At 38.1% G+C, this 20,715-nt stretch overlaps 2 protein-coding genes across 3 annotated transcripts; both read left to right on the top strand.

Moving 5' to 3' along the window:
* The first annotated feature begins 239 nt into the window (after positions 1-239).
* LOC109083162 lies at positions 240-5,518 on the top strand. Of its 2 annotated transcripts, XM_042723741.1 has the most exons (7): positions 240-545; positions 928-1,047; positions 1,471-1,659; positions 1,757-1,855; positions 3,186-3,256; positions 3,902-4,032; positions 4,365-5,518. In XM_042723741.1, the coding sequence occupies exons 2-7, from the start codon at positions 1,011-1,013 to the stop codon at positions 4,597-4,599; spliced, it is 762 nt and encodes a 253-aa protein (XP_042579675.1). In that variant the 5' UTR covers positions 240-545; positions 928-1,010; the 3' UTR covers positions 4,600-5,518. The 2 variants fall into 2 exon arrangements, with proteins under 2 accessions (XP_042579675.1, XP_018953539.1); XM_019097994.2 differs by lacking the exon at positions 928-1,047 and having other exon boundaries at positions 241-545; positions 4,365-5,516.
* Positions 5,519-5,833: 315 nt separating this feature from the next.
* Positions 5,834-14,105, top strand: LOC122137347 (non-POU domain-containing octamer-binding protein-like). The gene is made up of 11 exons (XM_042723384.1): positions 5,834-5,990; positions 6,684-6,831; positions 6,914-7,107; positions 7,829-8,130; positions 8,216-8,311; positions 8,752-8,948; positions 12,141-12,325; positions 12,411-12,441; positions 13,278-13,357; positions 13,447-13,510; positions 14,083-14,105. The coding sequence occupies exons 2-11, from the start codon at positions 6,684-6,686 to the stop codon at positions 14,103-14,105; spliced, it is 1,320 nt and encodes a 439-aa protein (XP_042579318.1). The 5' UTR covers positions 5,834-5,990.
* The last annotated feature ends 6,610 nt before the right edge of the window (positions 14,106-20,715 follow it).

Genomic DNA, 20,715 nt, shown 5'->3' with positions numbered 1-20,715 from the left:
TTTCCTTTGTATTAAAATTTGTAGCTAGAACAGCTTTACAAACTATTGACTGAATTCTAGTTAAGGTCTCGTTGGGAAAACTAGTGCATACTCTTTCTAAAGGATAAACTAAGATTCGGTATGTTCATATGAATTAAGAAACAATTGAATTGACTCGTTTTACATATTAGTTAAGTTGTCTTGATTCGTTGAAAAACATACAGGCAATAGTAGCCCAATAGTAGCCTGTCCCGTGCGCGCATGCGCTCTTCACCGTGTTGCATAAACGCGGAATCGGCGGATTCAAGCAGCAGTTTGTGTAGTTCATGAGTAAACTCTTTGCTCCGGTTTCTAAGCAAATTGTCCTTGCGTCTATAACCTATTTCTCATTAAACAAATGTCCTTAAGTTACAAAAGCCATTCAAACATGAGAGACGACAATGAAAGAGACAGTAGAACGATGAAAAGAAAAACAGATCCGGATGAGTTAAAGGCGCCTGGGAAGAAGAGACAGAAAATAAAAGACAAAAACGAGGGAAAGAGCGCCGCAGTGCAGAAATCAGACGGTATCTATCTATCTATCTATCTATCTATCTATCTATCTATCTTAGTGGCATCAGCTTTGGTGAACTTCTACGTTTTCACATCTTTTTCACATTTGCTTCACTTGTTCAGCAAGCATATTATTATATACTATACTATAATCATATACTATACTGGTATAGTCTTTATTAAAACAAAATCAAAATCGTATTACGCCATACCGTTTAAACTTTTTTTTTTTTCATTTCATTAACGAGAATAAAAATAAAATAACTAAAAATGTATTGTACTTTTTTTCTGTTATTAGTAAATGTTGTTTAACTTTTATAATTAGTAGGTCACTGAGCTTCTTTTAAGGTCATTAGACAGTAACTTCTGTAACCTCAGGTGTCATAATGGTCGCAGGTGCAGCAGTTATTCGGGTGCATCCAAAATCGCATACTACCCTACTATATAGTAGGTGAAAAAAAGTATGTGACAAAAGAAGTATGCCTGAATTATCAGTACTGATAAAAACTGATGTTGGTAAGTCACGTGACAATGGCGAATGCAGTAGATGACATTCATACTAGACACGTTCATACTATATAGAGCAGGGGTCTTAATTACTTATTAAAAAAATCTTCTCATCCAACACATTATTTTCTTATCCACATTTGCAGAAGAAAATAGAATATATATATATATATATATATATATATATATATATATATATATATATATATATATATATATATATATATATATATATATATTATATATATATATATATATATTATATATATATTAATTTAAGTTCTTGACGGACAGATAGTTGTTATTTTGCACTTTTCCTTATTGTAATTTAGGCTACATATTTTATATTTATGTTTCAGAGATGAAGGCTTTTTAGGTTAGCCAGATTATTTAGAGCTTGTGTTTTGTAATGTGTTTTTCTCTGATCCTCAGCTCTCGTTGGTAAAGCTGACTCTACAAAAACTGAAGTGAAGGTTTCTAGCAAAGACAAGGACAAAGGGAGAAAAAATAAATCTGCCCACTCAACAGACTGGTCTGAGGATGATGAGAAAAACAACTCCGATGGCGGCAAAAATACCTCTGAAATAAAGAGGAATGAGAAAGGACAACTTGTGTTTAAAGGTGAAGTCAAGAATGTTTTTTTTTTTTTTTGGTGTAGGTTTATGATTTATTCATTCATTTATTCATTCACTAATTTTGCATTTTTCTGTTGTTACAGACCACCCAGAGTTCACACCTAACTTGACTCCCAAAGAGGTTTTACAGGCAGGCAGTTTTGGGGGTACCTATTTTAGGCCCATCTACTCCAGTATCACAAGTATGTTTCACTGTGATCAGATGTTAGCTTTAATTATTGCACAATGGAGACTTTAAATGCTTTGTTAAATAATGAAAGAACATTTGTTTAATTTAAATGGTCTTTTTTTCTTTTTCATCCCAAAATGAACATTTGTTTAAAATTTACTCACCCTCAGGCCGTCCAAGATGTAGATGAGTTTGCTTCTTCAGTGGAACAGACTGGAGAATTTTAGCATTGCATCAATTATTCTCCAGTGGATACTCTGCAGTGAATGGGTGCCGTCAGAACTAGTCCAAACAGCTGATAAAAGCCCGACAATAATCCACATGTCTCCAGTCCATAATTTAGCATCTTGGAAAGCAAACCTGCATGTATGTAATAAATGTATCTTTCAACAGGACATATTTTCAAACTTCAGACCATTGCTTCTGGCTGAAATACAAATATTCCATTCATAATATTGCTTTCTCCAGTGAAAAAGTTGTCTAATCTAAGATCAAGCACAGTTTACAAGCAAAAACAATCCAACACTGTTACTGTGTAAATGAACATGTTGGTGGATTTTGATGTGAGAGGACAACAGGCATTTTCAGTGGAGAAAACATTACTATGAATAATGGACAACGGTTTAAAGTTAAAACACCTTAATGATTGATTTGTTTCTTACGAACAACTTTGTTACTTTTTCCACGTCACAGGATGTTAATCAATGGACTGGAGTGGTGTGGATTATTTGTGGATTATTGTGATGCTTTTATCAGCTGTTTGGACTCTCATTCTGATGGCACCCATTCACTGCAGAGGATCCCTTGATGAGCAAATGATGTAATTTTCATTTCTGTAGCTATTCTTTTAAAAACAGCTGTCCATTAATTATCTCTCTGCAACCTGATTGAGCTTGAGCAGTTTTGCTAAAATGAAAAAGTGTAGTGGCAAGATGTTCAAAGCTGATAGAGACCTGTAAGACTGTAACTGCTTCCAAAGTCACATACACTGAGTACAGCTTTAGCTTATGGAACTTGTAATACATTTTGACCAATTTTAATAACTGCATTTTCACTTGGACAAGTAAAAAGAAAAAAGTAATTTTAAGGGTCAGGACAGGCAGAAATAGTTTCATTTGTTTACTGTACTTTCCTTTAAAAAATCTTCACAAGTCCTTCAGACATGAGCAAGGAACACAGGACAAGTGTTTACTTTTTTTTTAATTTTTTTTTTACATTTCTGCCTGTCCACATCTCTTTTGACAGTCAGAGAGTTTGGTTATGCACTCAAATGTCTAACAATAGTTCTGCACTCAACTGTAAATCTTAAAGTATTCACAAGAGTGTTTTTTTTTTTTAAACAGAGCAACATTACAAAGATGTTTGGCAGGAGCTTCCCGAAGACTGGCTGGATGGGCTAAACATCTCCAAACAGGTGCTAATCATTATCATTTCATTAGCACAGAGCATTTCAGTACTAAATACATTTGTCAAAGTTAACATAAACATTTTCATTAAGAGTGTCTATAGCAGATAAAAGAGCTGAGTCTACTCTTTTTGTGTGTGTGATTTATGCTGTAGAGACCTCAATTGAATGTTGTGTATTAGTACTTCTTTTTATGATCATTGTTAATATAAGTTTTACAGCTCTACGGTTATTTTTATGTGTTATTTGCCTCATGTTGTTTTATGCAGCATTTTATGTCAGCAGATTAACCGGGTCATTTGAGTGGTTTTATTCCTTTAGTTTGAAGCTCAGGGCTATGAGCATGTGACGAGACTCTCACGCAAAAGGGAAAAATCATGAAAGGTTATGTAGCAAAAAGACCTTGCTTGCACTTGATAAAAATGAATGTATAGTTGTTTGCCACATGCTGTGGTTGACGACACCTAGATTGCCACAAGCCAGCAATCATTCACAGTTGACAGAAACAGCGTATTCGGTTCCAGCCTGGAGCTGCTGTTGTATGCACGTATTTGAGAAATAATTTAAACTTTGTGGATTTCTAAGCAGGTGTTACACCGTTGAGAGTTGTTTTTTCATTGTTTTTTGTTTTTTATTATTTGGGTTTTATTTCAGGTGGCTTCATCCACGTACAGGGAAAACGTGAACATCTATAATGTAAAATGTGGAGGCAGTCTAGAGATGTGGGAAAGCAGTGGCTGGATTGTGCCCCAGGATCCTTATGGCTGGTTCCAGTGGTACTGCAGGCAAGAGCTGCTGCAACTCACTATCCACTACTGTTTAGACGTTTGGGTTTAAAGATGTAATTTGTTTATTGAGCAAGGACATATTAAATTAATCAAAAGTGGCAGGAAAGTTGCACAAAATTACATTGAAGTGCAACAAATATTCTTTTGACATTTCTATTAATCAAAGAAAAAATGATCATAGAAAAAATAATTAAACAGCACAACTGCTTTCAACATCGATAATAAGAGATGTTTCTTGAGCACCGAATCAACATATTAGAATGATTTCTGAAGAGACTGAGGATTGAAGACTAGAGTCTTTCACACATGATGTTCCATCTTCCCTGCAGGTTTTACCACGGCAGGCGAACAGAGGACGATGCACGTCAGATCAGTCGCTGGGCCAAATGTGCAGGAGTCAAAGGTCGGTGGAGGCAGAATCTCATCACAAAAGTGGTCCGGTCCGGTTGTGCTTATGACAACCCCAGTGTTTCCCCGGTGGTCAGACAGACTCTGCAGCACTGGGGCTACAAACTCACCCTGGAGGACTACAAGGAAGGAGCAAAGAGAGTCAAACCCAAATAGGATTAACATTTCCATATTGGCCTCATTCGATTTATCACATAATGCAGAAGAAAGCTGGCCTTACTGCATGGAAATAAACTCACAAATCTGATTAAATAATTGATGCTTTGTCTGACCAAGGGACTTGTTTAGCTGAGTAGACCGGTGGTAATAGTACTGCTGTATTTGGTTCCCGTCGGACATGTTTTCTGTAAGCTGTTTTGGTAAATAGAAAAGTTAGAATAATGGTCTATTTTTAAAATTTGGATCCAAGGCAGAAGCAGACACGAATTGTTTTTTCTTGCCGCAGTTGTACACTTGCGTGCCTTGGAGGAATGTGGAGAACGGATCTGTAATCGGATGTGGGCATTGTTACAATTATTTTTATTTTGACAATAGATTATTTTTCTAGGTTTATTTTTTAATACATGCTGAATGTGCTTATCTATTTGACTACACTCTGTGTCATATACAAACTTTCCAATCTGTCAGTGTTTTTTTATTTGTGTTTTTTTTTTTGGTGACACTACACATTGCACCATATGGTTTTAGAAACAGGTGGAACTTAATCAAAATGTTATTTTTTTTTTTGTTTTTTATGGTCATTTGTTATGCAGTAATTTTTCATGACCCTTGTATATGTATTGACATAACAGATATTAGTAAATGTACTCGTTCTTTGCTGTTTTATGGTATTGGTTGGTTTGTCTCGCTTTCTATCCTATTAGATAACATTTCAGAAATGTATATGATGATATATAAAAATCCACAATTTTAAAAACAATTATAATATTAAACTTGAAAGGCTCATATAAATTAACCTCAAACCCCTCACTTCAGTTACTTATTCCAAAACGTTTAAAGTTCTTGTCATTGTGTAAACAATACAATTATAATTAATAAAGGTTATGCCTGAGAATGACCAGATAAAAAGTGTACATTGGTTCATTTCACTGGATTTGTTGATTGCGTTTTTCTTTGCACTTGTCGGCGCCAGGAGTTCACAATTATTACATTAGCATTTCTCAATCTTTATATATATATATATTAATGCCAAGATACCAAAGATAAAAGTACAGAGAATATCAACATTGCGTACAGAGAGGTGACGTTACATGCAAAGCTCACTAACTTGTTTTTTCGTCATTTCCTACGAACAAAAAAACGATTTTGGCCTAAGCAACTGGGTTTAAAAACGACGACAACCAATGGAACATTTGGAACTCGTAGACGTCATTTTATTGACGTGATATTGGCCAATCGAATGCGTCAGAGCGTACGCCGGAAAACCCCCGCTAGCCAATGAGCAGCTAGATCCGGCAGCAAGTTCAGGTGTGCGGCGTTCAGCCTCTCTCCTCTTTGTGATCAACGCTGCGTGTGTTACTGGAGCGAATTAAATACTCTTATAAAAGGTATTTAGACGTTGTTATGGCTTTTATATTCTATGCATGTGATGAATGCTTTCATTTATGAATGAATGTGTTTGCGCATATGAGCTGGAGACGAATCCGGGCCATTTGCCGTGTTGAGCGTATCTGTCCAGCTCGGCTTCGCTTTGCAAACCCATAACGTTACACGATTATTAATAAATCAGATAATTAATAATGTAAGAATGCATGCACCAAGCTACACTCACTAATGTTCGTAATTAAAGCTTGAAATCTTAACAGTGAACAAAGCATACGTTAGCATATATAACGAAGAATCAAACAATCATAGAAAACAAAGGCCAAATTGCACCCACCAATAAAGAAATCATCTGTTAAAACACTCATTAAGGCATTGGACATTAAATATGCATCTTATTTCTTCGTTAAATGTATAATTCAAAAAATATGCCCAATGCTAAGTACATTTTCAAGCTCTGTTGTCCTATCTTAACGTGTAACGTGATGAGATTCATAATTAGTTGATTTTTTTTCAGTGTCTCTTGTTCATGTGTGTTGTAGAGTTTGTCATTAAGCATTTCATTATGTAATTAAAGGATGCTGAAATGTCTGAACGTCCATCATGGCCTTGTTTACACTTTTGAATGAGCCTTATTCTTCTCAGGTTTTAAAAACCAATGAAATCAAGTCTGTATTGATGTTCATGTGCCTTAATAGATGCAAGGAAACAGAGGACCCCGTTCAGAGCAGCAGAATCACGGCCCACCCCGACAGCAGCCCAACCCCCAGCAGGAACAGCAGAGGAAGCCCCCAGGAGCCGACAGCAATGGACAGCACACTGATGCTGGAGAGCAGAGCAGCCCGAGTAAGTAACAGCTGTGGGCTGATGGGACACATCTTTGACTTTGTTAAAGTCATAGTGGCTGACTGAACCCTCTCTCCTGCAGATGCTGCTTTCACTATAGACCTGCAGAACTTCAAGAAGCCAGGCGAGAAGACCTACACGCAGAGGAGCAGGCTGTTTGTGGGGAACCTGCCCACTGGAACCTCAGAGGAGGATGTGGAGAAGCTCTTCTCCAAGTATGGAAAACCTTCTGAGATTTTCATCAACAAGGAAAGAGGCTTCGGCTTCATCAGGCTGGTGAGTTTGAAAGAAATCGAAGCAGAAAGTGACTATGCTAGTTTTTTTTCAATGAGATTGACCTGACAAAGTTTATTCATAACCAAACTTATTTATTTTTTTGTAATGTTAAACTACATTTTTAGTCAAAGATCGTGTTTTGATCAGGGCTTATGCGGGTCTTTTCTACATTTAAGGCCTAAAGAGGTTTTAAATTGGAGAAGAAAGGCTTAAATTTATAAATTCATGGCATTAAATGTTGCTGCATCTGCAAAAAAATTAATATATATTCCTTAGTATTTTTGCTTTGTTTTCTAGTATAAATATCTTAACATCTTTAAATCAAGATACATTAACATAACATGCAAATTGAACATGAAGTCATGTTTTTAAAAAAAACTGAATGAAATTTAGTGAGTCTATGCTTAAAACAAGAACAAATATCTGGGTATGAAAACTATTTTCCCCTTTGACGTCATTTTGCTTCTCAAGAAAATGTATCTTGATTTAAGAATCTCTCTTAATTAAAGTGGTATTTTACAACTTTGAAGCATTGCCAAGAGAAGACATTTACATTTAGAGACTTTGTGTTCCATTTTAATTTGTTCCTTTCAAAGACTTAAATTCTTAAATAAAGGTTATGCCTTAAAAATTAAATAGTTTTTTTCAGTGATGTTTGTATTCTCAGACAGCAAAGAACCAATGCAGCATTAACCCTGACCTGCTGCTCTCTTCTCATTAGGAAACAAAGACTCTTGCAGACATAGCGAAAGCAGAACTGGATGACACTGTGTTCAAAGGTCGCCAGATCCGTGTGCGTTTTGCCACTCACGGAGCTTCGCTGATGGTCAAGAACCTGCCTCAGTTTGTGTCCAACGAGCTCCTGGAGGAGGCCTTCGCCATGTTCGGTCCGATCGAACGGGCCATTGTCATCGTCGATGATCGTGGCAGGCCAACTGGGAAGGGCATTGTGGAGTTTGCCAACAAACCCTCTGCCAGGAAAGCTCTGGACCGTTGTGGAGATGGAGCCTTTCTTCTCACCACGTGAGTGTCTGCTGCTTTCATTTTATTTAATTGTGTGTTAGTGGTAGCTGGTTTAGTAAAGTTGACCTTTCTTTCCCAAACTCAGTTTCCCCAGGCCTGTTACCGTTGAGCCGATGGAGCAGCTTGATGAGGATGAAGGACTTCCTGAGAGACTTATTAACAAAAACCCACTATATCACAAGTGAGTTCATGTTCTCATATGCACTGTAAACAGTTGTGTGCAACCAGATGGTTACCCAGGCTTCCTGTAAGCATGGAAAACTTGGAAGATGGTGTTTAAGAAGTGTTTTTCAGATCTGGAGAGGTTATGGGCGCTTAAAAAAATTATAAAAAGTAATGCAGCTCTATGTGCACTAAAATATTTTAATTTAATAAAAATTGTAAATGCATCCTTTTGTCATTTTTTTTAATGTATTCTTTATGTATTTAAACAACAAAAAATGCTCAGAGGTGTGGGTTATGATTTTATAATAGGATATCACATTATAATTAAAGAAGAGTTGATCAAAAGTTGATACATTTTTGTGATTAATGACTGTTTAAGTGTACATTTATCCTACTTTTTACATGGCTACCCACCACATAGATAAACTGGCATGTCTTCCTCTATCTGTCCACTAGAGAACGCGAGCAGCCGCCCCGGTTCGCTCAGCCAGGCTCGTTTGAGTACGAGTATGCTATGCGCTGGAAGGCCTTAATGGAAATGGAAAAGCAGCAGTTTGAACAAGTTGATCGAAACATCAAAGAGGCCCAAGAGAAGCTGGAGACTGAAATGGAAGCAGCACGACATGAGCACCAAGTCATGTTGATGAGACAAGGTGAGCACACACAGGTTGCAATTTTTTGGGGGAGGGTTAACCCCAAATGTTTTGTCAGCCGAACTCATTCAAATATTTGCTTGAAATACTCCCATAAAAATTCAAGTTAATATTCCAATCATTTTTTTTTTTTTTTTTTTTTTATTAGAATAGATAATAAAAAACTTTATTGTCATTATGCAGAGTACAATTACAAATCAAAACAAATTCATTAACTTAACAGTAATTTAACACACATGTAAATAAGTTAGAATGCATAAAACAGCGTTAGACAACCCCTTTAAAAAATTTGGATTGCTTTTTTTTGTTTGTTTGTTTTATTTATTTTACGTTTTTATGATTTAATAATTATCAGCTTTTTTTATCAGTTGCTTTTCGCTCACAACTCTAGTTTGGTAAACCCTAGTCTCAGCCTCAGACGTCACCCCCACAGACTGCTGGTTAAAGTCTGATGCAGACGGCACACAAAAGGGGAAACACTTCAGGAGTTTCGAAGTCGTCATCGGATTGGTTTGCATTATACAGGATTTCCGCGAGATGTGTGTGTGTGTGTTGCGTTCTTTAACGTTCTGCCTGAAAACAAAGATGTCGTGATGCCAAACCCCCTCACGAAATAAGAAAGCTGTCGTGTTTACAACTGACAATGAGCGTTTTTTAGGATCAACTAAATGCTCGATTTTAAAAAGTATATGAAATATTTAAAATTCTTGGCATAGAATCTTAAAAATATGTCAGAGAGTTTTATACACCAGTCTGTTATTGTGGTGACATTTCCACGCCCTCAAACGTGAGGCTGAACGAAACGAACTGTAATTGGTTGTATGACATGTCGGTCACACAGCCTCATGGGCGGGCATTGGCCATTGAAAGCTGCCATGGATTCCATGAGATGGATTGCCTGGGGGAAGAAACTGTTCCTGTGTCTGGTCGTTCTGGTGCTCAGAGCTCTGTAGCGTCTACCAGATGGCAACAGTTCAAAGAGAAAGTGTGCTGGATGTGAGTGGTCCAGAGTGATTTTGCCAGCCCTTTTGCTCACTCTGGATGAGTAAAGTTCTTGAATAGAAGGGAGGGTTGTGCCGATGATTCGCTTAGCAGTCCGATGAGTGTGGTGTCGTCTGCAAACTTCAGGAGCTTGACAGAGGGGTCATTAGATGTACAGTCGTTGGTGTACAGGGAGAAGAGCAGTGGGGAGAGAACGCAGCCCTGGGGAGCTCCGGTGCTGATTATACGGGTGCTGGATGTGTATTTTCCCAGCCTCACTAGCTGCTGCCTGTCTGTCAGGAAGCTGTTGATCCACTGACAGATGGAGGTGGGCACAGAGAGCTGAGTTAGTTTGGGCAGAAGGAGGTTTGGAATGATAGTGTTAAAGGCCAAGCTGAAGTCCACAAACAGGATCCTCACATAAGTCCCTGGTCTGTCTAGATGTTGCAGAATATAATGCAGTCCCATGTTTACTGCATCATCCACAGACCTGTTTAGTCTGTAGGCAAACTGAAGAGGATCCAGTAATGGTCCAGTGATGTCCTTCAGGTGGGCCAGCACTAGTTTTTCAAATGACTTCATGACCACAGACGTTAGAGCCACAGGCCTGTAGTCATTTAGTCCTGTAATTTTGGATTTTTTTGGCATGGGGATGATGGTGGAGTGTTTGAAGCATGAAGGGACTTCACACAGCTCCAGTGATCTGTTGAAGATCTGTGTGAAGATGGGGGCCAGCTGGTCAGCACAGGATTTCAGATAGACTGGTGTAACACAATCTGGGCCTGGTGTTTTTTTTTCCTTTTCTGCTTCCAGAAGACCTGGCACACCTCCTCTTCACTGATCTGAATTGCAGGTGTGGGGGAGAGGGGGGGTTGCAGGAGGTGTGAGTGGTGTTGAGAGCTATTCATGGCAGGTTTCCAGACCTTCAGCCATCAGTTTTTAGAGCTTGACAGGAGAAGACCATTTTCCTGCTACACAAGTTTGTCTGCATGCTTTAATTGACGTGTTTGTGGGTCGTTTTTAGGTAAAAAACTTATGTAACCTGTTTTTGTCTTTCTAACAGCCAGTGAAGATTCTGAAAAAACACGCAGTGTTTGTTGTAGTAAGACATGAAACTTTCACCTGCATCTGACTGACAGAAGCGCTCGCTTGTGTTTCAGTGTTGCTGTTAATGCTCTGGCTATTTTAGCAAAAAGTTTGCTCCATAAATTCAGTTCAACAGCACTAAGTTAAAGAGGATAAACTGTCACTCGTCTGAATCTACACATGCATTTTAGGTGTTCTTTCTCCATCTAAGCAATAAATGTACGTCTTTGAGCACTTTAGCGAAATTTTTCAAGTGCTCGGGTCATGCCAATACGACCCATTTCAGGGGCTGCCAGAATTATATTTTAAAATAAGTCAGGGCTATAGAAGTGCATATTGATATTTACAAGTAAATTTCCATACTATGGGAAAGCTAGCCTTCTTTCTATCTGACCCCCCCTACATCTAGTTTTGACGTCCATCAAGAGGGCATCAAGCTTTCTTTAGGGGGTTCAGACCTCCTCCCCCCCCCCCCCCCCCCCCCCGTAATTTGCACCCTGTACACAACTGACTGGTCAGTTTTAGCGAAAGCACATTTCACACTCACAGGGCTTGAATTGCAGATAAGTTTAGATATTTAACCTGCTAAATATCTCTTGGGCATCAGCACTTCTCTCAGATTGCATATTTGATTATTTAAACAGAGCGATCATCAATAGTAAAGTGAACAAGCCTGCGCTTGTCTTTGGTTTTGGCCTTATCGATGATCTTTAAAAAAAAAAAAACTCACCAAGCAGAAACTCTAGGCTAACGTCATGTAATGGCATTAATTGTTATACATTTTCTATACAATTAAAACTTTTTTTGCAAACAAAATTTGCCTTTAATTCATCTGTTTTAAAGCACTTCTGGTTTCCATATACACAGATGACAGTTGCAATTGTCATGTCTTGCACTTTTCTTCACTGTCCCATCATCATCATTGTTTTTAATGCAAGTGTAATATCAAGGCAAAATCTGTAGACCCCTTGCACTTTGTCTAGCAATTTTTGAAATCAAGTAGAGTAAGGGGAACCTAAAACCAGTCAATTCAGACGACTAGTAATTCAGGCAACCCTGTAGTTTTACACATCCCATCAGCAATCACACTGCACTTAGCCACGTCTGTTTCTCTCTTTGCTTTAGATCTCCTGCGCAGACAGGAAGAGTTGAGGAGAATGGAGGAGGCTCATAGCCAGGAGGTGCAGAAACGGAAACAGATGGAGCTGCGTCAGGAGGAGGAGCGGCGGAGGAGAGAGGAGGAGCTCCGTGCTCACTCTGAGGACCTGATGAGGAGACAGCAGGGGCAGGGAGGCAACTTCTCTGAGAAAGTGAGTCTGGGGTTTCCAAGCTCCACAGTTATTGTTTGTATTTCTGAGGATTTTTAATTCATGGGTTTTGTTTTTGCTTTTTCAGAGAGATCCAGACATGAGGATGCATATGGGAGGTGTGTATCACACTCAAACACTCTCAGTGATTAACAACACTGAACTCACACTTAGACTACTGAACATTTAAAACACCAGTGTCACAGCAAGAATTGCTAAACCCACATGCTGTGCTGAAAATGTGCCTACCCTTTACCTACTTTGTTGTTCCTGGTTAATTTTAAAAATTGTTTCAGTCTTTCTCATCATTCTATAATATCACCAAGTCTTGGATTCAGTCTTTTTGTCACCCACTTTTCTATCAATTAGCACAGGTTGTGTATTTATTTTTTAGAACTGATCGCCAGCCTCATTAATCTGAGCTTATACAAAAACAAAAAAAACAAACATTTGTGGATAATTTCGGCAATGTTCACTCAAAAATGACGTGCATAAACAGATCAATGAGGCCTATAATCAGTTAGTTCCAAAAAGATATACAAGACCTGTGCTAACTGAAAGAAAGCAAGTTGATAAAAAGATTGCACCCACTATTTGGTAATAATATTGAATACTGGGACATTTATATTTTTTTGTAGGACGTTAATTCTTGACCAGAAACAAATTTAACAAAGGCAGGAAAATATCCCAAAAAGGATTTAGGAATTGGGAATTGTTATATAGTGTATGTATGCGATAACTAGTGTTCAAGAAAAAAAAATCATTCAAAAGAATTACTGGAACACAACATGAGGGGAGTCCTGTTGTTTTGCCCTACTTAATATGTAGAGAAAACACGGTACATGATTGGTCTTTTTTTGGTTCTCTCTTTGGTGCTCTCACTTGCTGGTCAGGTTTTTTATTTTTATTTTACCCATTTGAACATAACATTGATTTTTCTTTCTTGGGGTGAAAGGTCAGGGAATGGCCATGAACAGGAACCCGATGGGTGGAAATACCACAACAGCAGGGGCTGCCAGCTTGGCTTCCAGTGAGGTACAGATTTCTCAACGCACATTGACAGCTTTCAGTTCAACATGCAAAGTGTACAGTATGTAATTTTCTGTCTTGGTCTGTTTCAGCAGGGGGCTGCCGGTAATCCAGGTTGTCCCCAACAAACCCCCCATATTCCTAGACCACCAGCCAAAAGTCATTCGCTTTGTTTTTTTTGTTTTTTTTACAAAAACGCGTCGATTCGCTACATTATTCCTTTTTTCACCCCTAACATACTGTAAAATATTTTTAAGTGCATATTGTGGTTTTGTAGGACCTGTGTATGCATTTCACATTCACAAATGAAAATGTAAAGGCAAATGTAAACAGGTTGAAGTGTATGTTTTAATTTACCCTGTAAGATCTCCAATCCCCAGCAGGAGCCTTGAGGGACTGTTTCCAGAAACGAATTGAGCCCAGCTTTGAGGGGCCCTTATGCTTATGATTTATGATCTATAGGCGAGGGTTTATCAGTGCATGGAAACAGCTCCTGGCTGGACATTCAGCTTTGTATAGCCCTATTTTTCCTTTTTTATTAATTTCTTCTCTTTTGTATTTCACCCAGCAGTGACCTTTTCTAAAGTAGAGATTAGCTTTTGTCCATCTTGTCCTCTGCAACGCTTGCCTTTCTAGACAACTTTAAATAAATTCATAACTACATGTTATATACTGTCCAGTGTCGCTGGCAGCATTCATGGATTGCATTTTGTGATTTTGTCTTTGTACAGCTGTTACAGAGAAGGAAAGATAACATATTTAAATGAAATTGTCTCCTATCCATTCAATCGATAAAAGGTATGGAAAAGAATTTATAAAAGTAGTTCAATATACCACTTCTGTTTTATATATATAATATATATATACACACATACACACCCTTTGTCTTCTAAACCACCTTGAACTTTTTGACTCCATTGTCTCTCACAATGTAGGATAATAGATTTTTCTTTGGTTGCGGCGTCTGCTGTAATGCTGAAAAAAAATTGTCTTCAAATCTTTAATTTACAGAGACTGTGGCTGCATCCAGAATCACTTACTTTCCTACTATATAGTAGGCGAAAAACTGAATGCCTGAAGTCACAGTATTCCTAAAAGAGTAGTTACCCAGATGACCTAATACTGTACTTCCAGTCGAGATTCTGAAATGTGCATACAATAGACACTTTACTATCCCATGAGGCCACGGGAGAGCATGCTGATAGATCACGTGACAATGACAACATGGTGCATGCCATGTAGTACGTGCAGATTGCATTCATACTATATAGAACATACTCTTTTTGCAGTCATGAAGTAAATGCTTATTTTAAAAAAACAAGAGTATGTGATTGTGGATGCAGCCTTTGTGTCCATAGATAAAAATAAGCAACAAATAACTAGAATTAAAACGTAAAAAAAAAAAAAAAAAAAGGTGTTTAAGAACTCCAGGAGGTTTAAAAGCTGAATGTTCTTCAGGAATCATTCTTTAACAAATACTTTTCACAGGTAGGTCTCTTGAAGCATCCTGGAGACGTTGCCACAGTTCTTCTGGATTTTAGTCTGTCTCAGTTTGTTCTGTTTCTTTATGTCATTCCAGACAGACTGCATGATGATCAGATCTGATATCTGTGTGGAGCTCTGGCTGTTGTCAGACAAAAAATCTCACTAGATTAGTACAATTAATGGAAAAATGAATGCTTGTAAATATAAACTGATATTTTCTACTGACACTCTACTGCAAAAGATACAAATAACGGACTTAAGTGGCATATTAAAAGTGATCATGTCAATATATAATTGAATATTTTTGAGTTATGGGTTTTCTTTGTTACACATCTGTTATAATTATTCAACATTGCTGTTTAAAGTCAATTTTATTTGGTTGGACTGTTACACGTACATTCATTTAGCCCATGCATGTGCTAAGATGAGTATGGCCAAGTTGAAAAACCTCTCACGAAAGCTATAAAGAAGAATTTTTTTTTTTATTACATTAGTCTATGGCTACAGGAAGATTTCCAAGAGTCTAAAAATTCCTGGAGACACAGCTGGCAGCCTTATATGTTTAAAAATGTGTTTTGAGGAAGAAAAAGCCCCAGCCTATCATAAACTTAGATTCAAGCAAATGCTGAGAAAAACCCTTCGATTTACTGCCGAGACTTGCAAGATGACCTGATCAAAGGAGGGGGAAAAACATGCTTGACCAAGAAGAACATAAAAGGCCAAATTTGCTAAAATTAGTTTGAACTGGAGTTTCTAGAGTGATCAAACTGGAACTTTTTGCATGCATGGATCAGCAGTATGTCAGTAAATCTTGGCTAAATTTAGGGCACGTAAATGAATAGTCACGAAACACATTATTTACCTCAGAAAAGACCCATAGCATATGGGCCCTGGGGTCACTTATAATATACAAATACATAAAAACACAAACAAAAATATATAAAATACTAAATATGTAGGCCACAATACAAAATGCGCCACCAGAGGTGCCCAGGTGGGCGTTCTTAAAAGGATTCGTCACTTAAAAGCACTATCGTAAGCATCTAGTTTGATTTTTTGCCCTTACTGTTGTTGCCCTTGCTTTAGCAATATATACGTAAGAATCTCATTAACATTTATATACGACGAAAATGGCAGGTAAGATTAATTAATATAAATAATATATGTGTGTGAGTTAGAAAAGTTCATTTTTGTAGTCTATATGACAAATATTTTTGAAGAAATCGCAGAAGAATAATGAGATGGAAAGTGAAAATAAATTAAAAAAAAACGATGAAAGGTCACCAGTTAAAGAAGACTTGAGGCCGCAGTTTCAGTTTTATGGTAAGATTTAAAGGCATTTAGCAGACAGTCAATACTATCTGCGACTGAAAATAGTATGCATACACCCCCGCATCTATATATCTCTGTGTGTTTGAGATTTGATTTAAAAAAATAAAAAATAAAAAACAAATTATTCTTGTTGTAGAAAGGTTTGTTGGCACCCAAGATAGGCTACTTTGAAGGGCGGCCTTTGGGTTTGCTATACCCCCAGGGCCCTATGTGTTCGGGCCTGCTTACAGTTTTTGAAACTACGCCTCCATTTCTCAGAACTCTATACACAAAACACACAACATACAAAACGTCACACACATGTTTCAAAAGCAAACACTTCTTTGAAAACTGTTTTGACTCTTCTAAAAATTTTTATTTTCTGCATAGTAACTCTACACACAAACATAAAACAATTAGCCACATACATGCCAACTACACACAGATGTCAAAAATGTAAAAACACTGCTCTCGTGTCTTTTGCTTGTTCAGAGTGCATTAGAGCACATGTTTTTGTCATAGCACTCACACATACTGTATATGCATATGGATATCATACACTAATATAGTATGTATGAATGATGAATTTTACACAGTTATGCAACTGACCTGAATCAATACTTAACTGACTTGAGCTGTAGAATGACACTATTTACTCGTTAGAGCTGCTTTACAGCAGAATGTGAATTTGATACGATTGTGAAGCTGGTGTGAAATTCTATATGGTATAAAGCACTTTAGAAATAAAGTTCACTCTCTGACTTGGCTTATATGCATGTATGTGTATGTATGTATATATATATATATATATATATATATATATATATACATACACACACACAAAAAAACATATGCATATTCAGTGTTGTGTGTATATATATACAGTGGGTACGGAAAGTATTCAGACCCCCTTAAATTTTTTCACTCTTTTGTTATATTGCAGCCATATGCTAAAATCATTTAAGTTCATTTTTTTCCTCATAATGTACACACAGCACCCCATATTGACAGAAAAACACAGAATTGTTGACATTTTTGCAGATTTATTAAAAAAGAAAAACTGAAATATCACATGGTGTCCTACGTTTTCAGACCCTTTGCTCATTATTTAGTAGAAGCACCCTTTTGATCTAATACAGCCATGAGTCTTTTTGGGAAAGATGCAACAAGTTTTTCACACCTGGATTGGGGATCCTCTGCCATTCCTCCTTGCAGATCCTCTCCAGTTCTGTCAGGTTGGAGGGTAAACGTTGGTGGGACAACCATTTTCAGGTCTCTCCAGAGATGCTCAATTGGGTTAAGTCAGGGCTCGGGCTGGGCCAGTTCAAGAACAGTCCTTCAGGAGTTGATGTGAAGCCACTCCTTCGTTATTTTAGCTGTGTGCTTAGGGTCATTGTTCCTTGTTGGAAGGTTCACCTTCGGGCCCCAGTCTGAGGTCCTGAGCACCCTGGAGAAGGTTTTTTCGTCCAGGATATCTCTGTACTTGGCGCATTCATCTTTCCCTCGATTGCAACCAGTCCGTCCTGTACCCCTGCAGCTGAAAAAAAACCCCCACAGTATGATGCTTCCACCACCATGCTTCACTCTGTTGGGACTGTATTGGACAGGTGATGAGCAGTGCCTGGTTTTCTCCACACATACCGCTTAGAATTAAGGCCAAAAGTTCTATCTTCCCTGGTCTCATCAGACCAGAGAATCTTATTTCTGTGTTTTTTAGCAAAAACTCCATGGCGGGCTTTCATGTGTCTTGCACTGAGGGAGAGGCTTCCGTTCGGGGCCACTCTGCCATAAAAGCTCCGACTGGTGGTGGACTGCCAGTGATGGTTGACTTCTACAACTTTCTCCCATCTCCTGACTGCATCTCTGGAGCTCAGCCACAGTGATCTTTGGGTTCTCTTACCTCTCTCACCAAGGCTCTTCTCCCCGATAGCTCAGTTTGGACGGACGGCCAGCTCTAGGAAGGGTTTGGTCATCCCAACCCGCTTCCATTTAAGGATTTATGGGAGGCACCACTGTAGCTTTAGGAAACCTTAAGTGCAGCAGGAAAATTTTTTGTATAACCTTGGCTAGATCTGTGCCTGGCCACAATTCTGTCTCTGAGCTCTATCAGGCTAGTTCCTTTGACTTCATGATTTTCATTTGCTCCGACATGCACTGTGAGCTGTAAGGTCTTATATAGACAGGTGTGTGTGGCTTTCCTAAATCAAGTCCAAATCAGTATAATCAAACACAGCTGGACTCGAAATGAAGTGTTCGAACCATCCTCAAGGATGATCAGAAGAAAGGGACAGCACCCGAGTTAAATATTATTGAGTGTCACAGCAAAAGGGTTCTGAATATTAGGACCATGTGATATTTCAGTTTTTCTTTTTTTAATAAATGTGCAAAAACTATGTCAAACAATTCTGTGTTTTTCTGTCAATATGGGGTGCTGTGTGTACATTTAGTGAGAAAAAAAAAATGAACAAATGATTTTAGCAAAGGCCTGCAATATAACGAGTGAAAAAAAATTTAAGGGGCTCTGAACTTTCCGTACCACTGTATATACACAATCATACTTATGCAAAAATACGGAACCATAGATATAGATATGCACTATCTCACGCCCAGTTTGATACATATTTTAGAACCGTGGCCAATTCGTATGAATTTATATGTTCCTCACTCTACAGTCATGGCCAAAAGTTTTGGCCAGTTGACATAAATCTTGTGTTTTGCAGAGTTTCTTTGCTTTCAGTATTTGATAGATATTCCCCCACATGTTTCTATTGGATACTGAAAAACAATGATAAGCATATCATACAGTTTTAGAGGCTTTAATTGGCAAAAAAATATAATTAGTCAATATTCACATTGTTGACCCTTGTTCTTTATAACCTTTGCAGTTCACTCTGGCATGCTGGATATTAGTTTCTGAGCCAAATCCTGACTGATACTGATCCATTCTTGTCTCATTAATTCTCAGAGTTGATCACAATTTGTGGGCTTCTACTTGTCCACTCACCTTTTGAGGACTGACCACAGGTTCTCTATGGGATTGAGATCCTGCAGAATTTCAGTCTGTCCTTGCCATTTTTCTTGGAGAGAAGTGGCTTCTTTGCTGCCTTCTTGACACCAGGCAATTGTCCAAAAAAAAGTCTTCTCCTCACTGTGTGTGCAGATGCTCTCACACCAATCCTGCTGCCATTCCATGAGGCAAGCTCGGCACGTGGAGACACGAGTTCGTTAGGAGGAGGACAGTCCTAGTGCTTACTAGGACCACTCTGGGATGTCCTGAAGTACCTCTTCACTGCAGTCGAGCCTCTTCCTTGAAGTTTCTTGATGATCTGGTTAAAATGGTTCTTTCAGGTGCAATATGCTTTCTTTGTGTAGTAGTATATCTTGCACGTGAGGCCATTTTGATGCAAAGCGATGATGGCTGCAAGTGTTTCTTTGGAGGTAATCACTGTGCTAACAAGCAAACAATGATCGGAAGCACTTCTCTCTACTTTTGTAGCATTCAGTTGCTCTTACCAATCTAATTAGTATATAGTGATTAACCTGACATAGCTACTTCATTCACTCTTCCACCCGAAATGTGCTGCTGATATGGATACGCCTTAGTCAGTTATGTTAGCCTGTCATTTGTGTCAGGATCAAAAAAACAGTGAAATGTTTTCAAAATTTATGTCAGTGTGTGGTATATATATATTATTATATATAGTATATATATCATATACCTATTATATATTATATATATATATTTATTTATAATATATATTATGGATATTTTTGTTGAAAAGTAGCATTTTTTTGGCCAATGAAGCTTTAGCTATTATTTAAAATGCATGTGATCCCTTATACACAATAATCTAGAAACAATGTGAATGAACACCAACAACAGCTTAAAGCAGCAAACTTTGCCAAACACTAAATTTATGTCACTGCCAAAAAGATGTGGCCATTGACTCTTGACCTAGTGACGGGTAGGTTTAGGGGCGGGGTTAGTTGTAGAGTTTAGTATGGAATCTTCGTACGAATTAGCCACCTCGTAAAAATATGTACGAATGGCAGAGATGCCGTTGAGAATTGTGTTTCAGTTCTTGGATTGAACAAGTCACCAGCTTGCGATACCTGCTGGATTTGTCGGTTGGGTAAGATACTGTGGAGAGTGGTAGATGGATACCCTCCGCCTTTGCCTGTGCACCCAGGTTATCTTCCTTCCTCCCTTGTCCTGGACCTCCTGTTGGACTTTTTTGACCCCAAAAAAAGGCCACAAGATTCGGAGCCCACCAGCCAAAAGTCATTGGTTTTTTTTGGTTTTTTACATACTGTAAAAATATGTTTATGTGCATATTGTGGTTTTTTTAAAGGACCTGTGTATGCCATTTCACATTCACAAATGAAACAATGTAAAAGGGCAAATGTAAACAGGCTGAAGGACGTAGTATGTTTTAATTTACCCTGCTTAAGATCTCCATCCACAGCAGGAGCTTTAAGGGACTGTTTCCAAGAAACGAATTTGAGCCCAGCTTTGAGGGGCCACCTTATGCTCATGATTTCTGACACTGAAGATGCTACTTATCTAT

This window comes from Cyprinus carpio, chromosome B5 (genome assembly GCF_018340385.1).
Source record: "Cyprinus carpio isolate SPL01 chromosome B5, ASM1834038v1, whole genome shotgun sequence".
Lineage (NCBI taxonomy): Eukaryota > Metazoa > Chordata > Actinopteri > Cypriniformes > Cyprinidae > Cyprinus > Cyprinus carpio.
The sequence above is the reverse complement of the archived record's forward strand: the minus strand, read 5'-3'. Positions and strand labels throughout refer to the sequence as shown.